This window comes from Oryzias melastigma, linkage group LG10 (assembly GCF_002922805.2).
Source record: "Oryzias melastigma strain HK-1 linkage group LG10, ASM292280v2, whole genome shotgun sequence".
Taxonomy (NCBI): domain Eukaryota; kingdom Metazoa; phylum Chordata; class Actinopteri; order Beloniformes; family Adrianichthyidae; genus Oryzias; species Oryzias melastigma.
Genome location: NC_050521.1, coordinates 10640454 through 10667194, shown reverse-complemented (window position 1 = coordinate 10667194; position 26741 = coordinate 10640454). Strand labels below are relative to the sequence as shown.

Below are 26741 nucleotides of genomic sequence, written 5' to 3'. Positions count from 1 at the left end.
TATTTTCTTCCACTGCAAAACAACCTCTTGCTTGTGTTCAGAGGCAACATTTAAAAAAAAAAACAATTGTAGTTTAAATGCAAAGATTATATCACCAATAATAGAAAATACCTGATTTGTTTAGCATTTTTAAAACAAGTAAATTAGCTGCAGCAGCAGGAGCTTATTTGACACATTTTGAAAGGAACTTGTGTGTCAAAAGTAAAACACGTTTATCAGTTATAAATAGAAAAAAATAAAATGTTTATATTTAAATTATTGTAAGCATTTAAAGGCCACATTTTATGAATGTATTTCCACCAAAACATCAATAAAATGCATTTTCTTAAATGTTGTGGTGTGGCGTTTGTAAGAAACTGGACCAAATGGTTGTTTCAGTGTGAAAGATTCCAGACCTCCATAGACAGTGATGGTGGAAAATATCTGTTACACTTGTCTGAATGCTGCACCTTTTGTTCTTTTAAAGGTATTAAAAGCTTTGCAAGATGCTGTTACCAACCACAATCTGGCTGTGCAGCCAACACCCCCCTCTCCTACCAATGTCCCGCCTGTACAGAGCCAAGCTGAACAGCTGCCCGTCCACTCTTTCCAGGTAAAAAGGCCAACGTAAATGATTCAGACACTGTCTTACCCCTCCTCACCAGAAGAAATAACTGTAGCCTTTCTTGTTTGTGCAGGTGAAGATGCTGAGGTACGGCAGACAAACTGTTTCAGTGGATGTGAACTCAGGAGTGGTTCTTTTTGACAAGAGGGTCGGCTCATTCAGCACAGAAAGGGTCTCACATGCCAGAAGTAAGCAGCATCTACTCTGCAGAGATGTGACGCTAGTCTTGTTTTGACATAATCCCACCTTCAAGTTTAATGTTCTCTTTCTATCAGTTCTTCAGATTGTCAAGCTTCAGAGCACCCCAGCAAAAGTACGCTTGGTGGTTGACAGCTACCACAACGCGCCGCGGGAAATGACGTTTGAGAGTGCGCGGGTACAGCAGCATGAAAAAGTTGAACATGGAACGCAGTTAACCGTCTCAAACCTCTAATCATACCTCTAATCATAAGTCACTGTCATCTATTTTAGAAGTGTGACGCCTTCTGCCAGCTCCTGCTGTTGATGAAGACCCGGCAGTGTCAGAGGCCTGAACCCGATCTAGTCTCAGTGTTTGTCGGCACTTGGAACATGGGTAAAGAGACGCTCCTTTCTCCGTCTGATGAATTAACACTTGCAAATGTGCTAGATTAGACTCATTTAACTGACTGAACATAAGTCTGGGTCACCTAGGTGGTTCCCCTCCTCCTCGAAGCCTGCAGTCGTGGGTGACCTGCTGTGGTTTGGGACACACTCCTGATGAGTCCGTGGCTCTGCTTCCTCATGACATCTACGCTCTGGGAACGCAGGAAAACCCCCAGGGGGAAAGAGAGTGGACGGAACACATTAAAGCAACGCTCCACAGCTGCACCCAGATCCACTTCAAACAGGTAATCTCTCAATAAACCCTGTTTTCTGTCTTTATGTCTGATGAAGTGTCTATCCCCATCTCTTGGAGGATTTACACATTTCACATTTTTTTAACTGACACATTTGGACTTCATTTTGAGCTTCATTCATCACAGAAAATCAATTTATTGTCAGTAATAACAACCAAAATAAAAGCTACGTTGGGTTATAATCCACTGGATTATAAAACAGATTGTCTATTTTTGAACAAATTTAAGGGTTTAAAGTGATTGATCCTCATGGTTTTAACATATGTAGGGGTCACTTCATCAGCTCTGATTTACTTTTTGTTGGTTATATTTATGAATTTATGTCTGAAATGCACCAGAAACAGTAAAATAAACAGCTCTTTCTCCATCTTTTCTTTTATCAATATTGATGGCTTTACACTTTGTTGCTGCATTGCCATAATCCTACGTTGTAGGTCGGATGTCTTTTATTTTGAAAGGAATTCATGCAAAGCTCTGTCAGAAGTTATAAACTAAACTTTTTTGAAGCTATTTTCTCTTTATACTTATGTTTTTTTATTCCAAAAACACAATATCTTATTTAAATGAATCATGTCAGCAGCAAAAACAGGATCTTAGTTTTCTACAGGTGAGTGAAGACTTTGTGGCTTCTACTATTTTTGGTTTTGGTTGATGAGAAATAAAAAAATAGCTCCTCAACGCTGAAGGTTGCAGACTTAAAATTGTCCTCTTGTAGCATTTTCATCATGATGGAGGGAAAATTAGGCACAAAATTACATTTCTGAGAAATACTTTATTCAAATTGCTGTGAATCAAGAGCAGATCCAAAAAATGCAGCCAAAAAAAGATTGTCTGTGATGTTGCACCTACAATGTGCTCCATTCTGATGCATCCACTTGCAGACAAATAGATCCATGAACGTCTTTGTTTTCCTCATCAGGATCAAAGCTGGATAAGCTAGTGGGAGAGAGTGTAGATGAGGAGTTCTCAGTGACACGGGTTTATCTTGGTTAAAAGCAACATAATCATAATTAAAAAAAAAAAAAAACTGGGAACACTTTGATAATAGATCAAAAGATGAACTTGAAACTTCCCTAAAGGAAATTATATACATGCAATGGAAATGTAAAAAACTTTACAAGTAGCAACCAATTATCCTAAAGTAAGGTCTTTCTATAAATCACATCAGAAGCATATCTGGGTGCACTTTGCATCTACTTTTCATTCTTGTTTGCCCACATTTAACCCACAGACAAAAAAGGACAAACTAAGTTGGCTGATTTTGATGCAGAACAAAACTACACACAATGACCTTTTTAAAATATCAGAATATTGTTGTTATCCCCTTGTTTTTTGTGCTGTTTAACATTTAAAAGATCATTCATTTGCTTGCAATATCATAATGTATTCTTTGGTATATTAAATATGGAAACATTTGCATTTTCAAATAGAGAGAAAATATTTTGTCTCCTCTGTCATCAGTAGTGTGCATGCGTTTTATTGAAGAGCCTCAAATCTGCAGAGAAAACTTTGACTTGTGAAAATTGCAACTAACGCAATGTCCTGCAGGTGGCAGTGCAGTCCTTGTGGAATATGAGGCTGGCTGTGTTCGTGAAGCCAGAGCATGAGGGTCGGATCAGTCATGTGAACACAGCCAGTGTGAAGACAGGCCTGGGGAACACACTGGGTAAGGATTACTACATTATGTCATAAAGCAAATGTCATGACCGACTGGAAAAAATACTAACACTTAATTAATTAATTAAATTACTTTAACTTATTTTGTTGTAAATAAATATGCTGTTATTTCAGGAAACAAGGGGGCCGTGGGGGTCTCCTTCTTCTTTGGTGGTACATCCTTCGGGTTTGTTAACTGTCACCTGACCTCTGGAAGTGACAAAGTTCTGAGGTGCATTTATTTGTTTGAAAAGCACATCCTGTAATTCTGTTTTTATTCTCTTTGAAAGCAGCTTCACATCTGTCCTGATGTATGTTCAATGCACAGGAGGAACCAGAACTACGTGGACATTCTTAGGCTGCTTTCTCTGGGGGACAAACACCTCTCTGCCTTTGACATCAGCCTGCAGTTTACCCATCTCTTCTGGTGTGGTGACCTCAACTACAGGCTCGACTTGGACGTACAGGTCAGATGATTCTAACTTTGGATTTTGCTTCCTTAAATATGAAAGGAAGGTTTTATCTGTGTGTTTGTCACCACGTCCAGGACATCCTGAAACATGTCTCCAGGAGGGAATTCGAGGAGCTGGCTTGTGCAGACCAGCTAACTCAAGAGAGACACAAGAGGAAGGCTTTTCTCAATTTCAGTTAGTTTCAAATGAAACACTAAATAAAAATATGTTTTTTGCATTTCTTTTTGATCTAAATTGTTGTTTTTCAATCTAAATTTTGTCTCTTTTCTTCTTCTTCATGGTCAAGAGGAAGAAAAGATTACATTTCCACCCACTTACCGCTATGAAAGGGGCTCTCGAGGCTGCTATCTATGGCAGAAATACAAGACATCTGGAGTGAGTCTTTTTTTACACAAAAGCACCTTGGTGTACTGAACTATTCTTGCTGGCAGTAAAGAGTTTTATAAATACTGCTATGTCTGAACAACTGCCAAACACTTTGGAAAAAATGAAGTTTCCCTGCAGCAAAGTTTTTATTCACATTAGAGAGGATTTTAAAGGTCATCCAGTCTGGTGGCAGTTTGTAAAGACGATATCCTTCATCTAAAAGTTGATCCTAAATTTCCTTTCTGTGACAGTTTACGTGCTTTTTATTGTGTGTTTTTTTTTCTGCAAGAGTGAAATGACTGTAGACTGTAGAAGCAAAGAAGCCATTTAAGGTTTAACCACAGTTTGACTCTCTGGCACTGGAAAGGGTTAAAAAACACCCACTGACTTAACCATCTCAGATCATGTTATGGTCAGAGCCAAAGGTGTCCACACACTGTGGTCAAGCAGCTTTCATCACAGGATGTGACCTCAACATAACAAAATAGCTGCAGTTTAAAAAAAAAAAGTACATTTCTTTCAAGAAAAATGTCTGATTTCTCTCTTGCAAAAAGAAAAATAATCTCACCAAGGATTTTTTTTAATAGCAAAATAATCTTGATTTAATATCTAAGTAACTATAAATGTCTTCTTGAAATGAGAGTTTTTACTAAGGCCATTTTTCTTCCCCTGTTGGCATTTTTTTTTTGCTTATTTAAAGATTTTTCCAATTAGTTGACTCATTTCTAGCTGTTTTTGCAGTGCAACCAACAGTTATTTATTAATTTATTGTTCATGCCATTTTACAAAAAAGAAAAAAAACAATGTACAATAGCATTAACCCCTCTTTTAGGTTCTGAACAATTGCAACAGTAGAAGGAAAATATTTCTTATGCAATCGTTTCCTTTGAAACATGCACAAAAAACACAAGAACTATCCAGAAGCACTCTCCCATCCCTCCCCAACCCATTTTAGTCTCTTATTTGGTTCAGATTATTCTCCCTGGTTCTATTTGTCTAATATTATGTTTCTAATATTATGTTTTTAATCATATTCACTGATTTGTTTGAATGTTATGTCTTGTGAATTCCACAGCTTTTCTGCATCTGTCTCAGTCGTATTTTTTCCATTACTGTCTTCTTCTCAAATCTGATTGAATAAAATTAGGCAAAATTTTTAACTTAGCTTTTAACACAAACAATAAGATTTTCAAATCCCCAAATTTTAGAAGCTGTGACAAAAATAAACCACGTATACGTCACAAATCAACAGTAGAATTTGCACAGATTTGTAAAGTTGCTTCATTCTCTGCCAAACATTGTGCAAATGAAACCAGCTAAGAGGCTCGGCCTGTGACGTAAGAATCGGTCCGGCTGAATAAACTGATGGAGGACACGTTTCCACCGTCCTTCCCTAAAAATCTCACTTCCATTCATGAAAAAGGAGCCACAAGAGCAGCAGTGGCTCTGAATTGACTGTAACTGAAGTTTAAATAAACTGTAAACATATTATGTGTCATTGCTAGCTGATCAGCTAATTATTCTGCTAAACCTCCTCTGAATTACTCAAGCATTCACTTCTAAAGATCATTGCAGGGATTTTCACAGCAGCTGCTCTGACCAATAAAAGCAGGTTAAAAATAATCTTGTTTAAAATATAAATATCAGATTTAAAATTAATCAAAACATATTTCCCATACAAATAATTTATGATTTGTTTGAAATTCATCCTTTTCCAAAGATGGGAGAAATCTATAAAAGATGTTACGGTAAAATCTGTTTCTGTAGGTGCGAGTCAATGTTCCATCATGGTGTGACAGGATTCTGTGGAAGTCCTACCCGGAGACACACATCGTCTGTTCTGCATATGGTGAGTTCTGGAGAAAATAAAAAGTATTTTACAAAAGTGAATGGTTGAGGCAAAGTAAATGTGGACAGGAAATATTTGGAAGATTGGATCTGACTGAACTGACTCTGATGTTTTTAAGGCTAAATGATCATTTCTAGCTCTAAATAACACAGAGAACTCGTACATTTCATGCTTTTTCATTCCTCAGGTTGCACAGATGACGTTTTTACAAGCGATCACTCACCTGTTTTCGCCACATTCCAAGTAGGAGTGACATCCCAGTCCAATTCCAAAAGAGGTCTTATTAATGTTGCTCATCTTTAGACATAAACAGGAGGATTACAGCTCAGCTCTCTTGTTAAACTGAGCAGGATTTGGTATTTTCAAACAGATTCCAGTCTGGAGAGGGCCTGGATTGAGCTTGAAGGCATTGAGGCCATCGTGAAGACGGCAAGCAAGGCAAAGTTCTTCATTGAGTTCTACTCCTCTTGTCTTGAAGGTATGATCGCGTGTGTAAAAAAAATAATAAATAAATATTTGGAAGCATGAGATCAGATGAAGAGCATGAATGAACCTGCTTTGCTTTCAGAGATGTGCTGCTCCAGTGAAAATGACTCCCAGAGCTGCTATGTTCCCGGGTTCCTCAAACTGAGCTGGTCCTTCAAGCAGCTGCCAAAGGTTTGCCGTAAAAAGAATTGAAGTCTTCGGTCCAAATCTGAACTCTTCCCTTCTCCCTTCCCCTTCATTTAGCCCTCCAAACTGAGAGTTGTGAAAAAATAGTGTCTCATAATTCGGTCGTCACTTTCATTCGATGAGGTCACCAATAATCGCCGGTCTGCTAGTGGGTTAAATTTTAAAAATACATTTTTTGGACAGGACTTGCACTTAAACTACCCCTTCAAATGGAGGGGAAGGGAGAAGGGAAGAATTCGGATTGGTCCTTGTTTGATGTCTTGTTTTTGTTGACACGGTGATTGCTTTTTGTCTATCGCAGCTTCTTCCTCTTATGTCAGACATGGAGCATCTGCAGGACCAGCACCTTCTGTTGTCGGTGAAATCCTGTGATGGCTTTGAGTCCTATGGTTGGTCACGTTTTTTTCCTTTTTTTCTCACTATTCCTGAGAGGAAAATACGCTTTCACTTTAATTGCTACACGGTTATTCTTCAATTTTTTTTGGCACAGGGGAGTGTTGTGTGGCTCTACACTCACTGACAGGTGCCTCGGAGAAATTTGAGACGTTCTTGAGTCACAGAGGCGAGGAAATGGGCTCTATAAGAGGACGGGTCAGAGTTCACGTGCCCAAAGACAGAAGAGCAACGCGGCAGAAGATCTACGGTGGGTTGGCCTGAAACCGTTCTCTTCTATTTCTTTCCAGTGCTTCTTGCATTGCTTGTCCTATCATTTCCAATTAAGTCTTCATCTCTTCAGTGACTGGAGTCTTCCTCTTTTGCTTACTCTGTCTGCTTCCTCAATGCCCCCTGACTTTGTTTCATATTTGCTGAGATCTATCAACTGCTTCCTCTTTTGGCTCCTGCTTGGCCGATCCTGAGCAGATGCATCCTGAGACACTCAAACAGGACAGTTGGCTGTTATGCCACCAGGTCAGACACCACACACACAAACCCATATTCAGCTCTTAAAAATGGGTGAGAACCTTTGGCTGACATGACACACACAGCATTTGAAGAAGTCTTACTTGTTACGAAATTAGATTTTCAATTCCTGTAATCTGACTTTTTCAGAATTGTTCTGTTTTGAAAAGGATGACAAGAGTCCGGGGCGGGGCCGCATGTCCCCTGCAGCAACTCGGATCACAGGAAGTCGGTGAGCGCCCTGCAATGTTGGTTGTCAGCCTTATTTTGTGTTGAATTCAAAGCTTTCAATAACTCTTTAAAGTCCCACTCTGACCATGTTAAAATTGTTCCCAGTGGTCTTTTAATCATGGTTATGCTGTTTATAGCAACAAGAAAAAATTGTGATGTTTTTAAAGACAGTTTCTGCAGATTGAGAGAAGTTCAATAGTAATTCACCTCTGAGTTGTGAGTAGGGCTGTTGGCACAGTGTAAGCTTACCCGCACTTCCCATCATCCCTTTGTTTACACTCACACTAGCTTACAGCCCCTCACAACCCCAACCTAATACTGGTATAAAAAATGGCGAGCAATACTGGACCCGTACAGACAATGAAAACAAAGACGTTCATGGATCTTTTGACTACAAGTGAATGCATCAGAATAAGGGGAATGGGGAGTTTTTGGCCTGCCAATTGTAGTTTCTACACCCCAACCACAAGCTTTTTTTAAACTGCATTTTTGATTCACAATGATTTGAATAAGGAAATATTCAGAAACACAATTGTAATCTCAACTTTATTTATAAATGTCCTCCATTGTGAGAAAAAGGCTCCAAGAACATGTTAAAAACACCTAAACACAATTTACCTCGGAGTGGGTCTTTAAAAGAACTTTTAGAACTTTTTGTCTTCTTAGGACAATCCAACATCATCAATGTTCAGCTATACACTGTATTACCAAAAGTATTGGCTCACCTGCCTTGACCCACACATGAACTGAATTACCATCCCATTCCTAACCCAGATAGTTCAATATGATGTGGGTCCACCTTTTACAGCTATTCCAGCTTCAACTCTTCTAGGAAGGCTGTCCACAGGAGTGTGTTTCTAGGAATATTCTTCCAAAAGCACATTGGTCAGGTCACACACAGGATGTAGGTGGAGAAAGTCTGACTCTCAGTCTCTGATCTAATTCATCTCAAAGGTGTTCTAGGGGGTTCAGGTCAGGACTCTGTGCAGGCCAGTCCAGTTCATCCACACCAGACTCTGTCCTCCATGTCTTTATGGACCTTGCTTTGTGCACAGTCATGTTGGAAGAGGAAGGGACCGCTCCAAACTAATCCCACAAGGTTGGGATCATGGAATTGTCCAAAATGTTTCGGTTTCCTGAAGCATTCAAAGTTCCTTTCACTGGAACAAATGGGCCTGTAAAACAAGCCCACACCATCATTCCTCCTCCACCAATGGAGTCTGAAATGTCCCATTCTCCTGGAAACCTCCAAATTCAGACTGCTCCATCAGATTTCCAGATGGAAAAGCCTGATTCGTCCCTCCAGAGAAGACATCTCCACTGCTCCAGAGTTCAGTGGCGGCGTCCTTACACCACTGCATTCAATACTTTGCATTGCACTTGTGTGGTTTGGATGCAGCTGCTCGGCCATAGAAACCCATTCCATGAAGCTCTCTACATACTGTACTTGGGCTAATCTGAAGGTCACATGAAGGTTGGAGCCCTGCAGCAATAGACTGTGCAGAACGTCAGCGACCTCTTTGATCTTTGCTCTTCAGCACCCTCTGACCCCTCTTTGTTAGTTTAAGTGGTCTATAACTTGGTGGCTGAGCTGCTGTTGTTCTCAAACTCGTCCATGTTATTATGATAGAGCTGACAATTGACTGTGGAATATTTAGGAGATTTCACCACTGGATTTGTTGCACAGGTGGCATCCTATGACAGTTCCTCACTAGAATTCACTGATCTCTTGACAGAGAAATATTCTTTCATAGATGTTATACACCTGTGTCCAGAACAAGTGATTAGAAACCTGATTCTGATCATTTGGATGGGTGAGCTGGTACTTTTGGTAATAAAGTGTGTTTTGTTTTGGAGATGTAATTCCCATTTTGCAATACTTTGCTTGTTTTCTTTGAAAGATAGCAGAAGCTGCATTAAGCTTCACTTCTGTTTTTTTTTTTTTGTCATTTTTAAAATTAAATTCTCCCTGAGTGTCTTTTCGATTTCAGTAAGGGCACGAAAAGTTTTTATGTTTTTGTTCTTACACATTTGATTAAATTGATAAACATTTTAAATTGTCCAAATGAGTCTTAATGAGTGTTTTTTTTATGGGTTAATATTTTTTAGTGGTATTTTTCTTGGAACCATATCAAAATTTTACCAAGAACCTTTTATTTGAACACTACATGTCCTTATAAGGACACATTTATGTTTTTAAAATTAAGTTTGAAATTATGGATGAAGACCATATGTAAAGTCTTTTAAAAATATTTTCTGCAGTTTTAATATTCAGTTTCACAGCTTTTCTATCGCTGCAGGTCTTCAGGTGTTACTCCTAAAGTCATGTCAAGCAGCTTCACCAACCCGGCGTATTTCCTCTTTGAGGGGGTGTCAGTGCCACGCAGAGTGGAAGAAGCCCTCTCCTCGAGAAAAGATCCTCAGGTGATCTGGTCTGGCTCTGAAGCCCTCCAGCTCCCAAAGATCTCTGAGCGTCAGGGCTTTGACCGGAGACCCTGTCGCAGATCCGACTTCACAGAAATAGAAATTCCAGCCGTCCTGCCCCAGTGCTCTCTAACCAGTGACTTTCCTGCATCCCAAACCAGTTCTTCATATCAGCTTTTTCCAGCTCAAAGCCCGTCTCCAATACCTCCATCCTCAAATAACCTCCTCTCACAGCCCCAGGAGCAGACCTCACAACCCAGAGAAAAGTCTCAAGGAAAACTTCTGATTGCTCAGGACTGTACAACGCCTGACAGCCCCAGTAGTACGTACATGAACCACCCCGCAATCATCAGGCAGAAAAACAGACGGGATCCCCACCAGAATCATCTAACTAGAAACAACGTCACCCAAGCGGTAAAGCCACCACCCGCTCTCCCCTACACCCAGACTCACGTACAAAAGTCTCACTTTTCTTCTGCCTGGCAAGCATCTTCTCAGCAACCCCATGGACCCTCTGGACCCACAGGGGACAACTCGCTCACTGCTTTGCAAATGGCAAAGTCTCTCAGTGAAGTGAGCTTCTTTCCATCAGAGCAGGGGAGTCCATCCTTCCTCAACAAGAGAGACAATTCCAGAAACGGCCCTTTCAAGCATGGAGACCAGTGCTACAGCTGGGAGAAAGAGGTATGGCCTGGTTCCTAGTGACTCGCATCAAAGTTAGTATCAACATCGGTACAACAAATGTGTCTTCATGTGGTTACAGGTGTCGGTGCTCAGAGGTGCACCAGAAACTGTGAGGGAACTTCTCTGTAGTCTGGGCCTTCAGACGTACACGTATGGACTTAGTATGAATGGTTGGGATGATCTGGACTATTTCAGGTGAGATGTTTTAGTTTAAAATGAACAAATGTTTTCATGTACTCATTATAGATTTCAATCCATCTGAGTTTGAAAATTTGATTTTCCTCAAAGCAAACAAATATTCAGTTTATTCAAGAATCAATAATAGCAATTAAAGTAGTTTCAGTTTTTGGTTATTAATTAATTATTGAATTTATTTTATGTTAGTTAAATTCATTGAAGGTAATGCGTTGTTTTCATGAGGTGTAAACTTCCAGGAACAGGTGGGGTGCTCATATTTTCATGGCTAATTGAACAGGAGGAATGGTGTCGCTTGTCAAACGAGTTTCCGTGTGCTCATGGGAATGTATGCTCAGTTTAGAGGATTTCTATACCTCACCTCAGTGTGCAGATGCAGACAATTCTAAAGAAATTAGAAAAATGTAAGTTTAACAGCACCACAAGTATATATTTAAAGAAACAAAAAAGCTGTAATAAAATATCAAAGCCACTTGGGAGAAAAGTAAACAAACAAGAAAAATAATAAATATAGAAATATAAACAACACAAAAATATATTGCCGTTGCTGCAAATATGTGGCTCTTTAATGAGGGACACAGACAGTGTTGCCAGATTGGATTACTGATATTGGGCTGTCCAATCTGGCAACACTCCAACATGGAGTTAGACGGTGCACTTGCATGAACTTCTTAAACAAATTCAAGCTCTTTATAGCATGTTTTAAAGAAAAATTGCATCGAAAGTATCGATCCCATCGTGGTTGTAGCGATACTTCACCTTGGTATCGATACTATTGATCCTCAGATTAAGACGCCAACTCCTAGTGGTAAAAATATCTACACATTAAGGCTCCAGTCAGTGTGAAAGTTGATCCTTGAGTCATGCCATCCACTATGACATTGAGCTTTCTATTTCTCTTCCACAGTGGCATCACTGAGGAGGATCTCTGTGCTGCCGGAGTATCAAATCCATCGCACCGACGCCGGATCCTGGAGAATCTGCCCAGGAATTGGAACTGACAAAGAGATCATAGCGTTTATGTTGTCAAAAAACTGGAAGAATTTTCATGACTCGTGACAGCAGATGTTCCTGCACCATGTTCCTGCTATGTTTGCATAGTTCTGTCAGCAAGCCGTTCTCTGCAGCTTAATCCCAGAGGAAACAATGAAGAAGCAAACTGCACATTGTGGCTTTTCATCTAATTTGATGATCGGGGAACGGATGATTTGAATGGAAAAACTTTATGTGTCTGTTTGCTTAAGCATAAAGAATGAATATTGTAAATATTTAGACACTGCTCATATTGTCTCCAAGTAGACTTTAATTACTAAGACATATCACTTCAGTTTTCAAGCTTTACTTACTGCTGTTTGCTTCTTCTTCAATGCTCCTGCTTAATAAGCCCTCTATGAAAAAAAAAAAATATAACTCTTCCTTTTCTCTGCAAGGAAAATGTTATGCTAAGATCTGCACCATGGCAGATTTGTACTGACTAAGACTTCCTGCCATGTTACTTAAGCAGTAGATCTGTTTGCTGTCTGTGTTTGATGCTTTTAAGGCAGATAAAGCAGCACTTGACAGTCTCCAGGCAAACACAAGTGTCACTCTGCAGACAGAGTCCAGCTCTAACATTTACATCTGTCTTATTTTAGGGCACCAACCCTGCTACAACTTGATCTCTGTTCCATTTCTAGCCTTTTTTTATGTAAACTACTTAAAGGTGGTTGTTGCAAAAAAGGGACAGTAAAATAAAAGTTCCTTTTTTCCCTGAGAGCTTCAAAATTAATGGTGTCACATTGTTGTAACAGATAATGACTTTGGGTGATTTTGCAGAAGCAAATGTTAAAGAATTATTTTACATCCTTCATTCATGTACCTACTAAAGAAAATAATATATTGGCTAAAATCAACACAAATATGTTTGATAGTCTTTGCCATGAATGTTTTCTAACATCTAAAATCCACACATGAACATTTCAGGAGTTTTGTTGAGATGAACATCTAAAACTAACGATCCACAGAAGCAACAGCTGCTAAAGCAGTCAGCAAATGTGCTCGTTTGTCAGTTAATTGTAGGAATTTAATTTCAGCAAACATCAAAGCACATATGTGCTCAAGGCGGAGAGTGTCGTAACTGGTTCTTTACAGACCGGATTGCAGCGAGGTTTCACTTTGACAGGGAACTTCGTTCATGTGTCAGGATCAGTCTCATGCAAGGGCTGGAGTGTTATACAAGCAAGCATTACCTTGTGTATTTCAGCAACAGAGATAATCGTGTTGTAGGTTTTCAGCTCTGTGGTTAGATTTATTATCAGTGACACAAGTACTTGTGTCAGATCCCATCGTTTTAAATATATTTGACTCAAATTCTTTCAATTGACAGATTAAAGTCATGTTTGCATCTCTGGACTGACATTATGAATACTTTTTAATAACTGCTGGATTTGTTTGTTCTTTTTTTGGCCTTTCAAAAAACGCCCAATGATACCAAATCCAGCCACAAAAGTGAAATTTGATTTCCAGTAATAACAAGTAAAAACCAGAAGAAAATGTCTAATCACCCATCATCTGTTTCCTTCTACATAAAAAATAAATAAATAAATAAAATCTGGAATTTCCATTGATGATAATACCTAAACAAGTTGACTTCCAAATTCAGGCTGTCAACTCCAAAGAGTGGCTGAAAAAAGTACAAAAGTAGCTTGTAAACTGCCAGAAATAAATAAAAAAAGGTAAAGTTATCTAATACTGAAAGACGGTGTACATTTCACCATTACACAACAAGGCAGCATAAACTAGATTAACAGTTTAAAGCTGTTATGTGCAATCAAGGTTGATTAAGTCTTAAAAGTTGTTCCAACAGGCGTTACAACTTTTCTCTGTGACGTACAGCTTTTTTCTGTCAGCATCAAAGCAGAGACTGTGGTGCCAAATCCTTCTGAGCTTTAGCTAAAGTGGAGTGTTGCTTCAAAAACAGCACCAAAAAAAGAAAAGGCAGCCAACAACAGAAGATCAAACAACAGAACATACAAAACTGGAACACAGACAATGGAAAGAAAGTTAAAGTGACTGTGAGTTTCTATTAGCATCTGAATGTGTCCCAAATTGTCCCAAAGTCACGACTCAATCAGATGACCCAAATAACAAATGTTTTAAATTATTTAACATAAACTAATAAACACTACACAACATGATTGGCAGATTTTGTTGTCCCAAAGTTTAGAGAACTTTCACTTCTGTTTATACTCATCAGTTTTGGTTTTGTTGTGCTTTTTTTTTTTTGGTTTTATTTTGTAATCTCATCCGTGAACACAAACTTCTGATGAAAAAGGTTGAACTTCCAACTTAATGGGTAGCTGACTGCCAAACCTCACTGTGGTTTGTGCTTCGAGCATTCAGTAGTTACTCATTAAAGTAAAGCACTTGTCTGCCGGCTGCAGGTTTGTGTCATTGACCACAAAGTCGTTGCTTCTCTCACACCAATGACATCACAATCTGTGGTTCAGGACAACTGCAGTCAGGCACAAAAAAAAAAAAATCCCAGAAAAAAAGTGAGCTAAAGAAATTTGCTCTGTCAATTGAGGAAAATAAGATAAGGTTTTTTGCTGTTATCGTGATCTGAGGAAAGACCACAACATTTATGGGCTCATGTTGAGTTTAAACTTCAAGTTTTTGCAGAGATGGGAAGCATCTGTGACACAGCTGTGCATTGGAGGTAGTAGTTTCACTGCACTGTTTGCTTCAAATCATAGGAAGGATTAATTATTCAAAAAGCCCTTGGCTAAAAAGGTCAAACATATATAAACAGTTGCTCAAGACAAGAACAAAACAACAATAAAGAGGAGCGACCATGACTCCACCAACACTGTTTTATGGTCCACTAACCAGCAGAGTTTTACCTTCAGAGCACGAGAATTGGCCTGTAAAAGTATGTATTGCTTTAGTGTGTTTCCATGAGGCCTTCTGCATGAAATATTAACCTCTCTAAAATGAATGTTTCTATCTCATGGGCATTTTAAATTAGAGCTGTTTATGAAGTACCCCTCCGATCACCTTGTGTAAAAGCATTCTTTTAATTATGATTATGCTATTTTTAGCCTAAATAAATAAATAAATAAAATCAATGTCATTTTCTAGACCAGGAGTCTGCAACCTTTAACACTAAAAGAGCCTTTTGGACCCGTTTTTGCTGACCAAAACCCAACGAGAGCCACAAAATTCAACTCCACCATTTAGAAAAAACACATTTTGTGACCATCAAGACATTCATTTATAAAATGTTGCATTGAAATAAGCAATGACTAAATTTTAATGCTTTTCTGTTTAATTTAACTTTTCATTTTGACAACACTACATACCAGTTCTTTTCAAAATAAAAGAACAAATTAAATCCATCAGCTGCATCAGATTTACTTCAGTTAAAATGCACAAAAAATACGTTTTCATTATGAATTTAGTGTGTCTTCATCCTTTTCCTATCAAATATGAACATGAAAATATTGGATGGAAATAAATAAAAAAAATGTATTAGTATATGGCGATCCTATACATTAAGAACTTAATTGTGCAGCAGAAAATCAGAAGGAGCTTTATATTTATTCGAAAACTGACAAAAACAAAAAAAACTTTTAATTTCCTTTTTGTGTATTTTGGAGGAGTGCTACAGAACATAAGGCCTCTTGATGTAGAGTAATGTCTGTCGTAGTACAAAAAATGTTATTTTATAATTTTAAGACCTCACATTTAACAAATAAACCCAATTATAAAAATCGTTTGCCTTTTTCCTTGAAGCTAAAAGAGCCACATGTGGCTCCGGAGTCTCAGGTTGCTGACCCCTGTTCGAGAACATATTTTCTACAGAGCGGCAAGGATTTATCAGAAATTCACCTCTGAGTTGAGGGCAGTACTGTTGGCACAGTGTAAGGCAGCACTCGTTTCCTATTAGCCCTTTGTCTACACTCTCTCCCGCTAGCTTACAGCCCCTCACAACCTTTCCAGGTGACAAGCTGACGCATGTTTTCAGTTCTCTTGATCAATTGTAGCATTTACGCCACAAGTGCATTCTTTTTAAACCGCAATTTTTTATCCACTCCTGATTCACAACAATTTGAATAAAGTCATATTTGAAAAATGCAATTTTAGTCTAAATTTTCTTTATATGTGTCCTCTATCATGAGAAAAACACAACATGTTAAAAACAGCAAAGGAACAATTTGTATCATAATGGGTTATTTAAGTGTAAACAGTGCAGTCTGATAATCCCATTAGTGTCAAACTCCATCGCACAGGGCGCCAAAATCCAAAAAACGCTTTGGGCCGCGGGCCGAACAGGATACACATTTATCTAACACATAAAAAACCTACATTTTTAAGACTTTTAAACTTAAACCTTAAATAACTTTCAATATTTTCTCTCCATGATAATATATTCTGTCAAATTATACAAGTTAGAAATAAACCTAATGTGAAAAGTAAATAAATACTTGTATTTCATTTTATGTAAAAATTTAACTTATAAATTTCCCAAAAGATTTCAAAGATGTCAAAAATTAAATATTATATTGATAATCACCTATTCTGACAACACTGGCGTTCAGCAAGGCAGCTGACGCACTGTATGATGGGATTTGTAGTGATGGTCACAGACACTTTGGGCCTGCTGTCAGATCTGCCAGAGCAAAGAATTGTGGGATATCGTTCCTTTTGCCTGATCAGGTTTTAATTGTTGGTTTTGTTAATGTGTTTTATTGTCTGTCTGTTTTACTCTGTTTTGTCCTGAGTTATTTTATCTAATTATGTTATCTTTGACACATGGAGCTTTTCTTAAAATTAAGATCAGAGTCTGTTGTCAAAATTATATTTGAATGTGAGCTCCACCTAGTTAATAAAGTTGGAAAATCCGTTTTTTTTTTATTGTTCAATTGGAAATTTAACTTTTTTTTCAAAATCAATAACAAGGTAGCAATAAATTCTTTGCAATGAAAAGTATTTTGCAATGGAATATTTTAGGAATAAACAACTTCCAAATGTGCATTTGTATTTTTTTTATAAAGAGGGGCAATTGGAGAGTGTAGAGAAAAAGTGAGCTTCCAAAATACTGAATGAGTCAACAACATTTTTGAAATTCTTTCCCAGGAGACGTCACACCCCAAACCACGGTCCTGATCATCTTCAACACGTGAGATACCATGTTGTTGCTGATAAAAATACCCCCACTTTTGACAACCAGCTCACTCACTCTCACCACTGACTTAAGCATTTCATTATCACAGGCCACCATGACTGAATCCTGATGTTTTCTTCAATCAGGAATAGTCATGTGGACCTGCTTCAGGCTTGTCTGTGTTTTGGTATCAGCTGCACTAAGTCCTCCAAACACATGCCAGGAAAGATCTAAACAAGAGCTATTACTGGTCCTTGTATACAGTCTTTCTTCATGCCTCTCCAGTACTTCATCTCATTTGGTGAATCAGAAGCTCCACTGTGCCCATCTTGACTGGCTCCTTTCTCCTGCACATAAAAGCTTTATCAAAACGTTAGACTTTAGGGTGAAGCAAACTCTCCTTATCTAAAGGTTGATCAGGCTTTGCTTGTTTGGTTCAGAGATCAGATCTTTTTTTTTCATTATTGATATTAAAGTAGACTGTCCAAATTCATTAAATAGTTTGAACATTGTTGTACATTAGAGGCTCTTCTCTTCAATGTCGTTTGGTTCTGTTCTAGGCATGTTTTTAATGACGCTTTGTAACCAAACTTGTCAACAGTCTAAACAGTTTGTTGTTTTTAAAATGCACATAATCATCTCTGTATGTCACTCAAAGTTGAATCTTTAGTTACTTATTAAAAAAAAAACTGGTGTTCACTCAGTTTATTGTCAAGCCCATCCTCCCTTTTATTTCTTTATGGGTAGACTTTATAATTCCACATACTGTCATGTGAATCTTCTGCGTGACCGAAGATCACAGCAATTATGTTCAAGTGAATTTCACACTATTTATTGCAATACTCCAGATAAATAAGAAACAAATCAAAGTAGTTGTTTTTAATGGGAAAAGTCCAGACAAAATAAAGAAATAAACAATAATTTTGGATTTCAATATTCATTTACTTAACTAAACAAATATAGAAAAGTTAGCAGTTATTTTTGTTGATGGTTTTACATTTTTAATCAGCCGGAGTTGAAGTGTGAGTGATTCTATAAGTAAATAACGACTGAAAGGGTTTCATTGGCCGATGCTGAGAATGTTTTACCTGACGGTGTTAGTTTTTTTTTTTTTTTTTTCCAGAGTTAAAACAAGGAATTTGTAAATTACAAAAGCTTGAAAAACTGAAAGCATGAAAGATCATGATCTGATTTACAACAACAGCTGGATCAAAGTCTGTTTTTCTTTCAGATAAAGGTAAGATTAACATTGGGCCATTTCATTTTTGTTAATCCTTTTATGATTTATTTGAGTTAGTTTTTCAATATGAGGAAAACAGCAGGTTAACCTTAACCTGGTTACGGTAACTTTTTCTTTTTTTTCACCATATCATTGAATAAACATCAATAATCTGATGCTATGACTGCACCGTCTCTCGTCAGCTCATCTATGAGCTCAATTAACTTGAACACTATTTGCATTGGACCACTCTTTGCTGTCTGCCCATCCCTTTGTGCCTTTTTTTAATTTCCCGTACATAACATGCCAATGAAAGTTGTGTTGTTGGTGTTTTTAACATGTTCTTGGGGCATATTTCTCATGATGGAGGACGTATATAAAGATAACTGAGATTAAAATTGTGTTTTCAGAGTATTTCTTGATTCCAATTGTGCTGAACCTTTTTAGTTGACACTTTTACCTCACAGTGAGAAGGCCCTGGTTCAAATCCCAGCTGGGACCTTTCCGTGTGGCGTTTGCATGATCTGGATGGATGGACATTTGTGGCTATAGATTTATCAGTCAGAGGATTTATTTTATACTGCGTTGTGTTGTTTGATCATAAAATTGGTCATAACTAACCTTCAAAGTATCTACCTTATTACTAATATTCTTTAGAAAAGTTATGATGGGGTCTGCTACTGGCTGCTGGCTTGGAGGAGCCTGTGCGTTACCAGGGCCTCTTCTGGCCTGGAACCCAAAAGTAAGCCTCCAGGTGCATCCCAACCTCTCTGTTCAGGTGAAAGCACACCTGGGACAAAGCTTGTTTATCCATTACGGTCTTGTTACTGGTGGGTTGGTGGTAATGACTGCTTTTTAAACATGCTTAGAGAGGGTACGATCTAGACCAGGGGTCTGCAACCTTTAACACTAAAAGACCCATTTGGTCTAGTTTCTTACAGTCCAGAACCCAATGAAAGCTAAAAACTCTTAATTTATCGTTAGCAATCGTTTTTTTTCCTTTTACTTTCAGATATAAACAACATTTTGGTAGAATCTATTTGTTACAAAAAAAAAAAAAACACAAAACATTTAGCATAAACTGAGTTTTTTATTTCTCTGAGATGTAAGGCACAAAAGGCGGTTACTGTACTGTTACTGACTATAAGGTACTGATAAGTGTCTGTGGCACATAGATTGTTGGGAAAACAGTGAAATTAAATGTGTATTATGTTAAAAACTGTTTTAATGAGCCTACATTGACTTCAATAAGTCACCGTGTCTCATTGTTCTGTTTACATTCCGTAATTCCTAGCTAAGGTGGCCATTTTAGTCCAGTTAAATGGCGTATAGTTGTTCCGCTCCGAGCGCAGAGTCTATTCAGTCCGATTAGAAATGACCAGACACCACCTGGAAAGATTCATCTGAGAGCGGTTTCTGGTTCTGGACCAGAGCTTGTGTGAATTCAGAGATAAATTTTGTTCTGCATTATCAGGAGAAAACAAACTCTGTTTCAGTATTAGCAAACCAAATGTGTCCATTCTGAACTCACCCTGTGGTAAAGAAAGGACTAACTTTTAATGGATTATTTTGACTCAGAGAAATAAATAAATTGGGTTAAGATGAAACCATAACAACAACTGCTCCATTAAAGTAACCCAAGCTGTGGCTGCAGAATGAGTGTTTTAGGAGTGTGCACTTTTGCACTTCTCTGCAGACGCGCAGCTGTGTGCGTGAGCTGCCATGCTGTTAATCCGTTTTATGGCAATGCTGGCAGAAGACAGAGGCCTCACAAAAGGGGCGTCACCTTTGACGCGCTCTGGGAGTCACTTTTACGCTTGCTGTGCATTCAGTCCAGTTGGAAGAATCAAGGCGGGTCTGTTGGAGCTCAACTTTTTTTTCTCTTCTGTCGTCCCTGACTTCTGACGGGAGTTGTGCACGTGACCCCCTCACACTGGCCGTGACGGGGAGGTGAGTTTGTGGGGGTAGTTAAGGCGGCGGAATGTCTCCCCTCTCTCAGCCTCCCTCTCTCCCGTGCCTGCTGCGCACCGCGCGCTCGCTTCTGAAGGCGCAGAGAGGACCAACTCCACTTCCTTCATCTAAACCTCGACGAGGCGCGCTCTAAAGGGAGACTTTGAGCTGAAGGAGCAGCAACGAGACGTCGGAGGTAAAAAGGAACAACTTTTACGCGTCGAGTTCAAGAAGCGAAACCACTTGTGGATCAGAAGTGAGCAGCACTGCAGTAGGTGAGTCCTGCTGTTCGAGTCCTGTTCTCATGACAGAAATACTTTGAAAAACATACGTGCGTGATTTTCTTGGTATAAAACTGTAATTCAGCAACTTGCAAACAAATAATATTTATTTAATAGTAATGTTTCTGCATGTTAGTGACTGAAAAAAGTGAGTAAAAAGTTTTTTTTAAGTTTTTTTTAAACTTTAAAGTCCAACTGTTAATGCAAAAGTGGAAGTATTTTATATCAAATGTGATTAGGCTACTATTAATAAGAGGGATGATACAAATCATTTCAAAAATAAATTAAGCAGCACATGCTAAAAAAATAGCTGTAAACGCTAAAACACATTTTTGTTTATTTTCATATTTGGATTTTCGCAGAAAACTTTTGGAGAAAATGAGAACAATGTTTTCTAACAAGCCTGATTACGTCTTTTTATTTTAGAGAATGTATAAGATGCCGAGAAAAAGACCATTTGTTGGGATATGAATGCAAAATATATGGATATATAATCTTATCACACAGAACTAGAGAATAAAAAAACAATAACATCAATTTAAGCATTGTATCACCTGCTTTGTTGAATTTTATTACAATATGCTGGTTTATAAAATATTATTTAAGCAATCGTGTAACAGTTTTGTGAAAATAGATGAGCACATTTGAAAAAAAAAATCAACGGTTTGATGCATCCAAGACAAGAAACTGCAGTACGAGCTTTAGAAGAATCAGTAATTAAACTAATTGCTGGGTTTCAGGTTGTATCAGTGTTTTTGACATTAGCAGAAGGCCCCACTAATTTACAAAGACTTAGTTTGATTTGAGAACAACAGATGCTTCCCTTTGGGCATGCATGAGCAGAATATAGTCAAACTTAAAGGTGTTTTAGGAGTTAAATCCTTCATCAGAGAAGTAAAAACTTCCATTTACCCTCATGCTCTCTTATGGGGTCCAGGTGACCCCACCCTTACACTGACATGTGATCCTTCCATGACAAAGGTGGACCGGATTTTATGTCTGCATCGGACACCAGTGTAGATAAAAAATCCTTGGTGCTGTATTGTGGGGTCCAGATGACCCTACTTTTAATGTAAACATGGCTAGGATAGCACAAGGGTTATGAGAGTTCATATCTGCAGGCCTGAAGCAGGACCCCAGTTTGCAGCTCTACGAATGCTTAAAAATCATTTAAATGTAACAAATAAAAAATAGAAATAAGTTAGTGTTTGGTTTGTTGATTGATATTTTACACCAAATGACACAAATACAACGATTGAATTGGATTTAATTTTTTTCAGATACGTTTTGCACAGACTTTAATATTTCTTTTTCCCCTCTCAGGTTTCATGCTTGTCCAGCTGCAGTAACCACGGCGGCATGGACGCAGTCATCACCAACTTCAGCGTTCACAACTTGTCAGAAAAGTCTTTGGAAACCTTAAACTACAGCTGCCGCTTCGACGAGGAGTTCAAGTACATCTTGCTTCCTGTGTCTTACGGCCTGGTGTTTGTGGTGGGCTTCCTCCTCAATGCCATCGCTTTGTGGATCTTCCTCAAGATGCGGCCGTGGAACCCGAGCATGGTCTTCATGTTCCACCTGTCCCTGTCAGACTTTTTGTACGTCCTTTCCTTGCCTACTCTGATCTACTACTACGCCCACCGCAACCACTGGCCGTTTGGCGTGGCCATCTGCAAGATTGTCCGTTTCCTTTTTTACGCCAACCTCTACTGCAGCATCCTCTTCCTCACCTGCATCAGCGTGCACCGCTACCTCGGCATCTGCCACCCCATCAAGGCGCTGACTTTGGTGAAGTCTCGCCACGCCCACATAGTGTGCGCGTCAGTGTGGGCGGTGGTGACCGTGTGTCTCATCCCCAACATCATCTTCGTCACCACCTCCAGGAGGGACAATGACACTGTGTGCCACGACACAACGAGTCAGGGGGCCTTTGAGGAGTACGTGGACTACAGCTCTGTCGTCATGGTGCTGCTGTTTGGCGTCCCGTTCCTGGTCATCATGGTGTGCTACTGCCTGATGGCGCGGACTCTGTGCCGCCCCAGACGAGGGCTGTCTGCCAGCCAGCAGGGCAAGAGCTCACGGCAGAAGTCAATCAAGCTCATCATTGTGGTTCTGGTGGTGTTTGCTGTGAGCTTCGTCCCCTTCCACATCACCCGGACCATCTACTACACCGCCCGCGTGCTGGACCTCAACTGCGAATTCCTGAACATCGTCAACTTTACCTACAAGATCACCCGACCGTTGGCGAGCATGAACAGCTGCATCGATCCCATCCTGTATTTCTTAGCCGGGGATCACTACCGCTCCAAGCTGATGTTCGCTCTGACGCGAAAACGACAAATGACAACCAGCCAAAGACCTGATCCGCCGGCGCCACCCAACAACAGCAACATGAGTCTGATTTATAAGAACTCAGACCTTAAAACCAGGTCTGAGGCAGAGAAATAGAGGACTGGACTCAACCATGTACCACACAGAAAATATTAGCTGTAATTCGTGTGTTGCAGGGCGCTGGCTCCTGTCTCTCAGCAGGCTCTCTGTTTTTAGTTCATGTGGGATGCAAAGTTTTCTTTTTTACAAAAGACTGTTCTTTTTTGTGTGTGGCTGCTGTCCCAGCCAAGAAGCTTAACTTCCAGAGAGAAAAGTGAAACTTTACTGTTAGAGAAGAAACATTGTTACAGGTGGTGTAAAAAAAGATTTAAAAAATCAGTGTCACAGATCTCCAGCTGTGGACATATGGGAGAGCGCAGCCCGAGTGCTTTCTCAGACAGCAGACAGCAGTGAGGCAATCCTTCCTGTTTTATCAGCAGTGTTTTGTGTTACCCAGAAACTGCAGCTCCAAATCCCAGTCCAGCTGTTTTTGTTCCTCAATCCTCACAGCATTCTCTTCCCAACCGTGAAGAACGACTGTACAGCCGCTCCGCTGTCAAAGCGACCCTTACCTCAGCAGTGGGAGAGAAGGTTTTCCTCTTCCTCTCATCTCCTGTGGGAGCGATGCATGTAAAATTCCACAGGACCAGGAGTTAGGCCAATCCAAATTCTTCCCTTCTCCCTTCCCCTTCATTTAGCCCTCCAAACAGAGAGTTATGAAAAAATAGAGTCTCATATTTCAGATGTCGCTTTCGTCGATGACGTCACCAATAATCGCCGGTCCGCTAGTGTTACCGTGGAGCTTCCAGCGCTTGAATATCCACAACAACAGCAGTTTTATAACTTTAAAAAGGTCGTGCTAAAACAAAAAGTCATTCCTTACGTTTAAATGTAAACGTCTGTGGTTCAGAGCGAACCCACGTGAAGAAAAGCGCTTCTTAGCGTGCCACGGTTTAGCTCGCATGGTGAGGACTTTGTGTCCCTCCATTCGGAGAGTCAGATTTAAAAAAAAAAATACATTTACTTCAGGATAAAGTCTTCCTTCAAGTAGAGGGGAACGGAGAAGGGAAGAATTTGGATTGGGTCTTAGAAAGTTTTACTCAGATTTCATTTATTTTTATTTCCAGCTTGAGGTGTGTCTCTAAGTTGATGAAATCAGTCTATTCACAAGTTCCAATTTTATCCTTGAAAGTCAAAGATCTGATTATGTTTTGAAGTATTTTGCTGTAAAAACAGAAAAAGTATTTTAGACAAAACATTAGACCTGTTTGGACCTTTGAAAAGATAGTCAAAACCTGATGATAGCACTCTTTTCGGAAATGCTGTTTGCAGAGTAAAACTAAGGGTTGATCATCTGGAGCAACGAATATATTTTTTAAGAATATCCCTTAAATAAAGAAAAAAAAAGAACCCCATAAGTTCACTCTAACCCCAAACTCTTCCATACTTCATCCAAATCATGGTTATCTCTGGTTAATATTTGCCTTCACTTGACATCTGTGAGTTTGTTTTGCAGTTTTTGGTCATCTTTGAATGTATTTTACTATTTTTTTGTTTTATAGTGTTGATTTTTTGATCAACATCTTTATGTCTTTCTGTTAAGGGAGATTTTACGCTCAGGGATCCTGTAAGGGTAGCTCAACAGCGCCTCCACGTGGCCACCTATGGTTCACATCAGCAGTGGAGCAGTACAGCTTTTTCTTGCATGTTTTTTTAAATATATATTATACTTTGTTAATAAATAACTCAAAACGATAAAACATTTGTGTTTGGTGTTGTATGGTTCTGAGCTGTGACCTGCATGAGCAATGGAGATGAGATAAAATCATAAACATAAAAAAAGAAGATGTGATCAAACTACCCAGAAAAATATTTATTAGCAAAAACATTTTGTAATTTTCTTCATGGCAGACGTGTTTTTGTGTGCTGCATGAGATCAGTTGATCTGCTACAGATGAGACAAAATTGTCCTGTTTACAGCTTTCCTTATGTCCTCAGTAAATAACAAACTAATTATATAGAAAATTGCATTTCAGTCCCAATCTGGCCAAGCATATTTTTGCACCCGTTCAAATCCATGCTTTTCTCTGTGTATAATGCCATAATACCAGGGACACACAGAGAAAAACAAAGTTTTAGGATAAAATCACCTTTAAAATGTAGGAATTATCTCCTTTTTTATTACACTCTTGGAATTGTTGGATTTTATTAAAAATTTCTAATTTTGTTTTGTACAACAAAACTGCTGAAGAAGACATCTCGATTTTAGTTTTTATTTTAAATGACAAAAAAGAAAACTGAAGCTGCAGTTTTCTGACTTTTATAAACCTTTACATTTGTTCTCTCTCTCAACTTTTATTTCTTACATTAGATCAAAAATAAATACAAGGATATCAATCTTCATAAAAAGTGAAAATGAATTTCTTTCTAATAAATCACTATTTATTTAATTTTAAAAAATGTAAATGTAGTTAGCAGACACAACTAAAACATATGTTTAAGCTAATATTTGTTCATCATTGTTGCACTTTGATAAACACCATGGCATAAACTCTTTATGAGTTAAGAAATTACTTTAAAAATTGCCGTTTTTTTTTCTTTGGTGTGTCTGCTTAAACCTTTGCATGTCTTGATTTGCCATGTTTCTGCCCCCATCGACCGCGCAGACAACATCACTGAATGAAAAAAAAAACACTTGACGTGCTCCAGGAGTGAGGATGTTCTGCTCAAGGACACTGTGGACAGCAGGCACAATTCAAGCCCCCCCTGCTTTATGTCCTTACAGAAAAAAAAAAAAAAACTTTAATAAACTCTGAAAAATCTATTCAGCTGCAGTTCACCAAAGCAGTGTCCATTATGGCTTAAAAAGACTTTAGTGAAAGAAAAAAAAAACACATTGTACATTGTATGTTGAAGCTAAAGGTTCAATTTGTCATTTTTAAAAATAAAAATTATAATTGAAAAAAGCTAAGTAAATGTTTTTAGGGTAAAGTTAAAATAGATGTGCTTTAAATATGCCAAACACTACAATTTAAATAAACTTTAATAAAAAAAAAATCTAATTTTAGCTGTTTTTTTCAAATATAAATCTGCCTCTCCTAAAGAGATGCCTCAATCGTTCATTTTCTTCTGCTTTTCTGCTGTTTGTCAAAATATAAGACAGAGACGAGAGATTTCAAGGACACGTGGCGTTCACTTTAATGGAAGAGGCTGAGAGTGGGGTGAAAGAGTGACACACAGAGGAGAGAAGTTCATTATTCGCCTGAAAAGGAAACCAATGGCTTTCATGGTTACCATAGTAACTGGCTTTTCTTTTGCTGCCAGACCTATGATAAGGTACTTCACAGTGCTAAGCGCAATTATTGCAAGGTAAAAGGGGAAATATTGCTTCCCAATGCTGATAGATGTTAGATATTGATTGGCATGGCGACCCATAGTCCAGAAACCCGACGATTCCGCCGCCTGACTCTTTCAGAGGAAAATTGCTGGGGGTGAGGCTGGTTAGGTCTTTGAGGGATTCAATTACTGTTACAGCTTTGGTCTGACTAATCAGAGGGGAAAGGAAGGAAGTTGACGGCAAGAAGTTGAGGACAAATAAGCTGGAAAACAGAGTTGTACCTTCGTAGGATGAAAAAGGTCTTATGCTAAAACACTGAGATCAAGCTTAAAAACATAATAAAGATGCAACGTAATCTACCAAAAACGTAATGTTTTGTCATTGGGGTGTAACGGTTTACACTCCCCTCAAGTCGGTTTTGGTTTTGTTTGAGATCATGATTTGTTTATTACACAACAACAACAAAAAATAAAAATAAGAAAAGCTTTTATAAGTTGCTAATACGTA

The 26741-nt window shown here is 38.7% G+C and overlaps 2 protein-coding genes across 2 annotated transcripts in view; both read left to right on the top strand.

The window, feature by feature from the left end:
* The window catches only part of inppl1b (inositol polyphosphate phosphatase-like 1b), a 20418-nt gene extending 5953 nt beyond the window's left edge, over positions 1 to 14465 (top strand). Inside the window, exons 8-27 of the mRNA XM_024266140.2 lie at positions 467 to 592; positions 678 to 792; positions 880 to 980; positions 1076 to 1178; positions 1277 to 1473; positions 3031 to 3148; positions 3274 to 3370; positions 3467 to 3605; positions 3686 to 3785; positions 3898 to 3986; positions 5745 to 5826; positions 6014 to 6103; positions 6197 to 6304; positions 6395 to 6483; positions 6800 to 6887; positions 6989 to 7141; positions 7549 to 7630; positions 9930 to 10737; positions 10817 to 10932; positions 11840 to 14465. Of these exons, the coding sequence (XP_024121908.1) occupies positions 467 to 592; positions 678 to 792; positions 880 to 980; positions 1076 to 1178; positions 1277 to 1473; positions 3031 to 3148; positions 3274 to 3370; positions 3467 to 3605; positions 3686 to 3785; positions 3898 to 3986; positions 5745 to 5826; positions 6014 to 6103; positions 6197 to 6304; positions 6395 to 6483; positions 6800 to 6887; positions 6989 to 7141; positions 7549 to 7630; positions 9930 to 10737; positions 10817 to 10932; positions 11840 to 11933 (2895 nt within the window). The 3' untranslated portion in view covers positions 11934 to 14465. The remainder of the gene's footprint in view (positions 1 to 466; positions 593 to 677; positions 793 to 879; positions 981 to 1075; positions 1179 to 1276; positions 1474 to 3030; positions 3149 to 3273; positions 3371 to 3466; positions 3606 to 3685; positions 3786 to 3897; positions 3987 to 5744; positions 5827 to 6013; positions 6104 to 6196; positions 6305 to 6394; positions 6484 to 6799; positions 6888 to 6988; positions 7142 to 7548; positions 7631 to 9929; positions 10738 to 10816; positions 10933 to 11839) is intronic.
* Positions 14466 to 20116: 5651 nt separating this feature from the next.
* On the top strand, positions 20117 to 25190 carry p2ry4 (pyrimidinergic receptor P2Y4). Its single transcript, XM_024261197.2, has 2 exons — positions 20117 to 20521; positions 21851 to 25190. Exon 2 carries the CDS (start codon positions 21887 to 21889, stop codon positions 22973 to 22975), a length of 1089 nt encoding a protein of 362 aa, XP_024116965.1. The 5' UTR covers positions 20117 to 20521; positions 21851 to 21886; the 3' UTR covers positions 22976 to 25190.
* The last annotated feature ends 1551 nt before the right edge of the window (positions 25191 to 26741 follow it).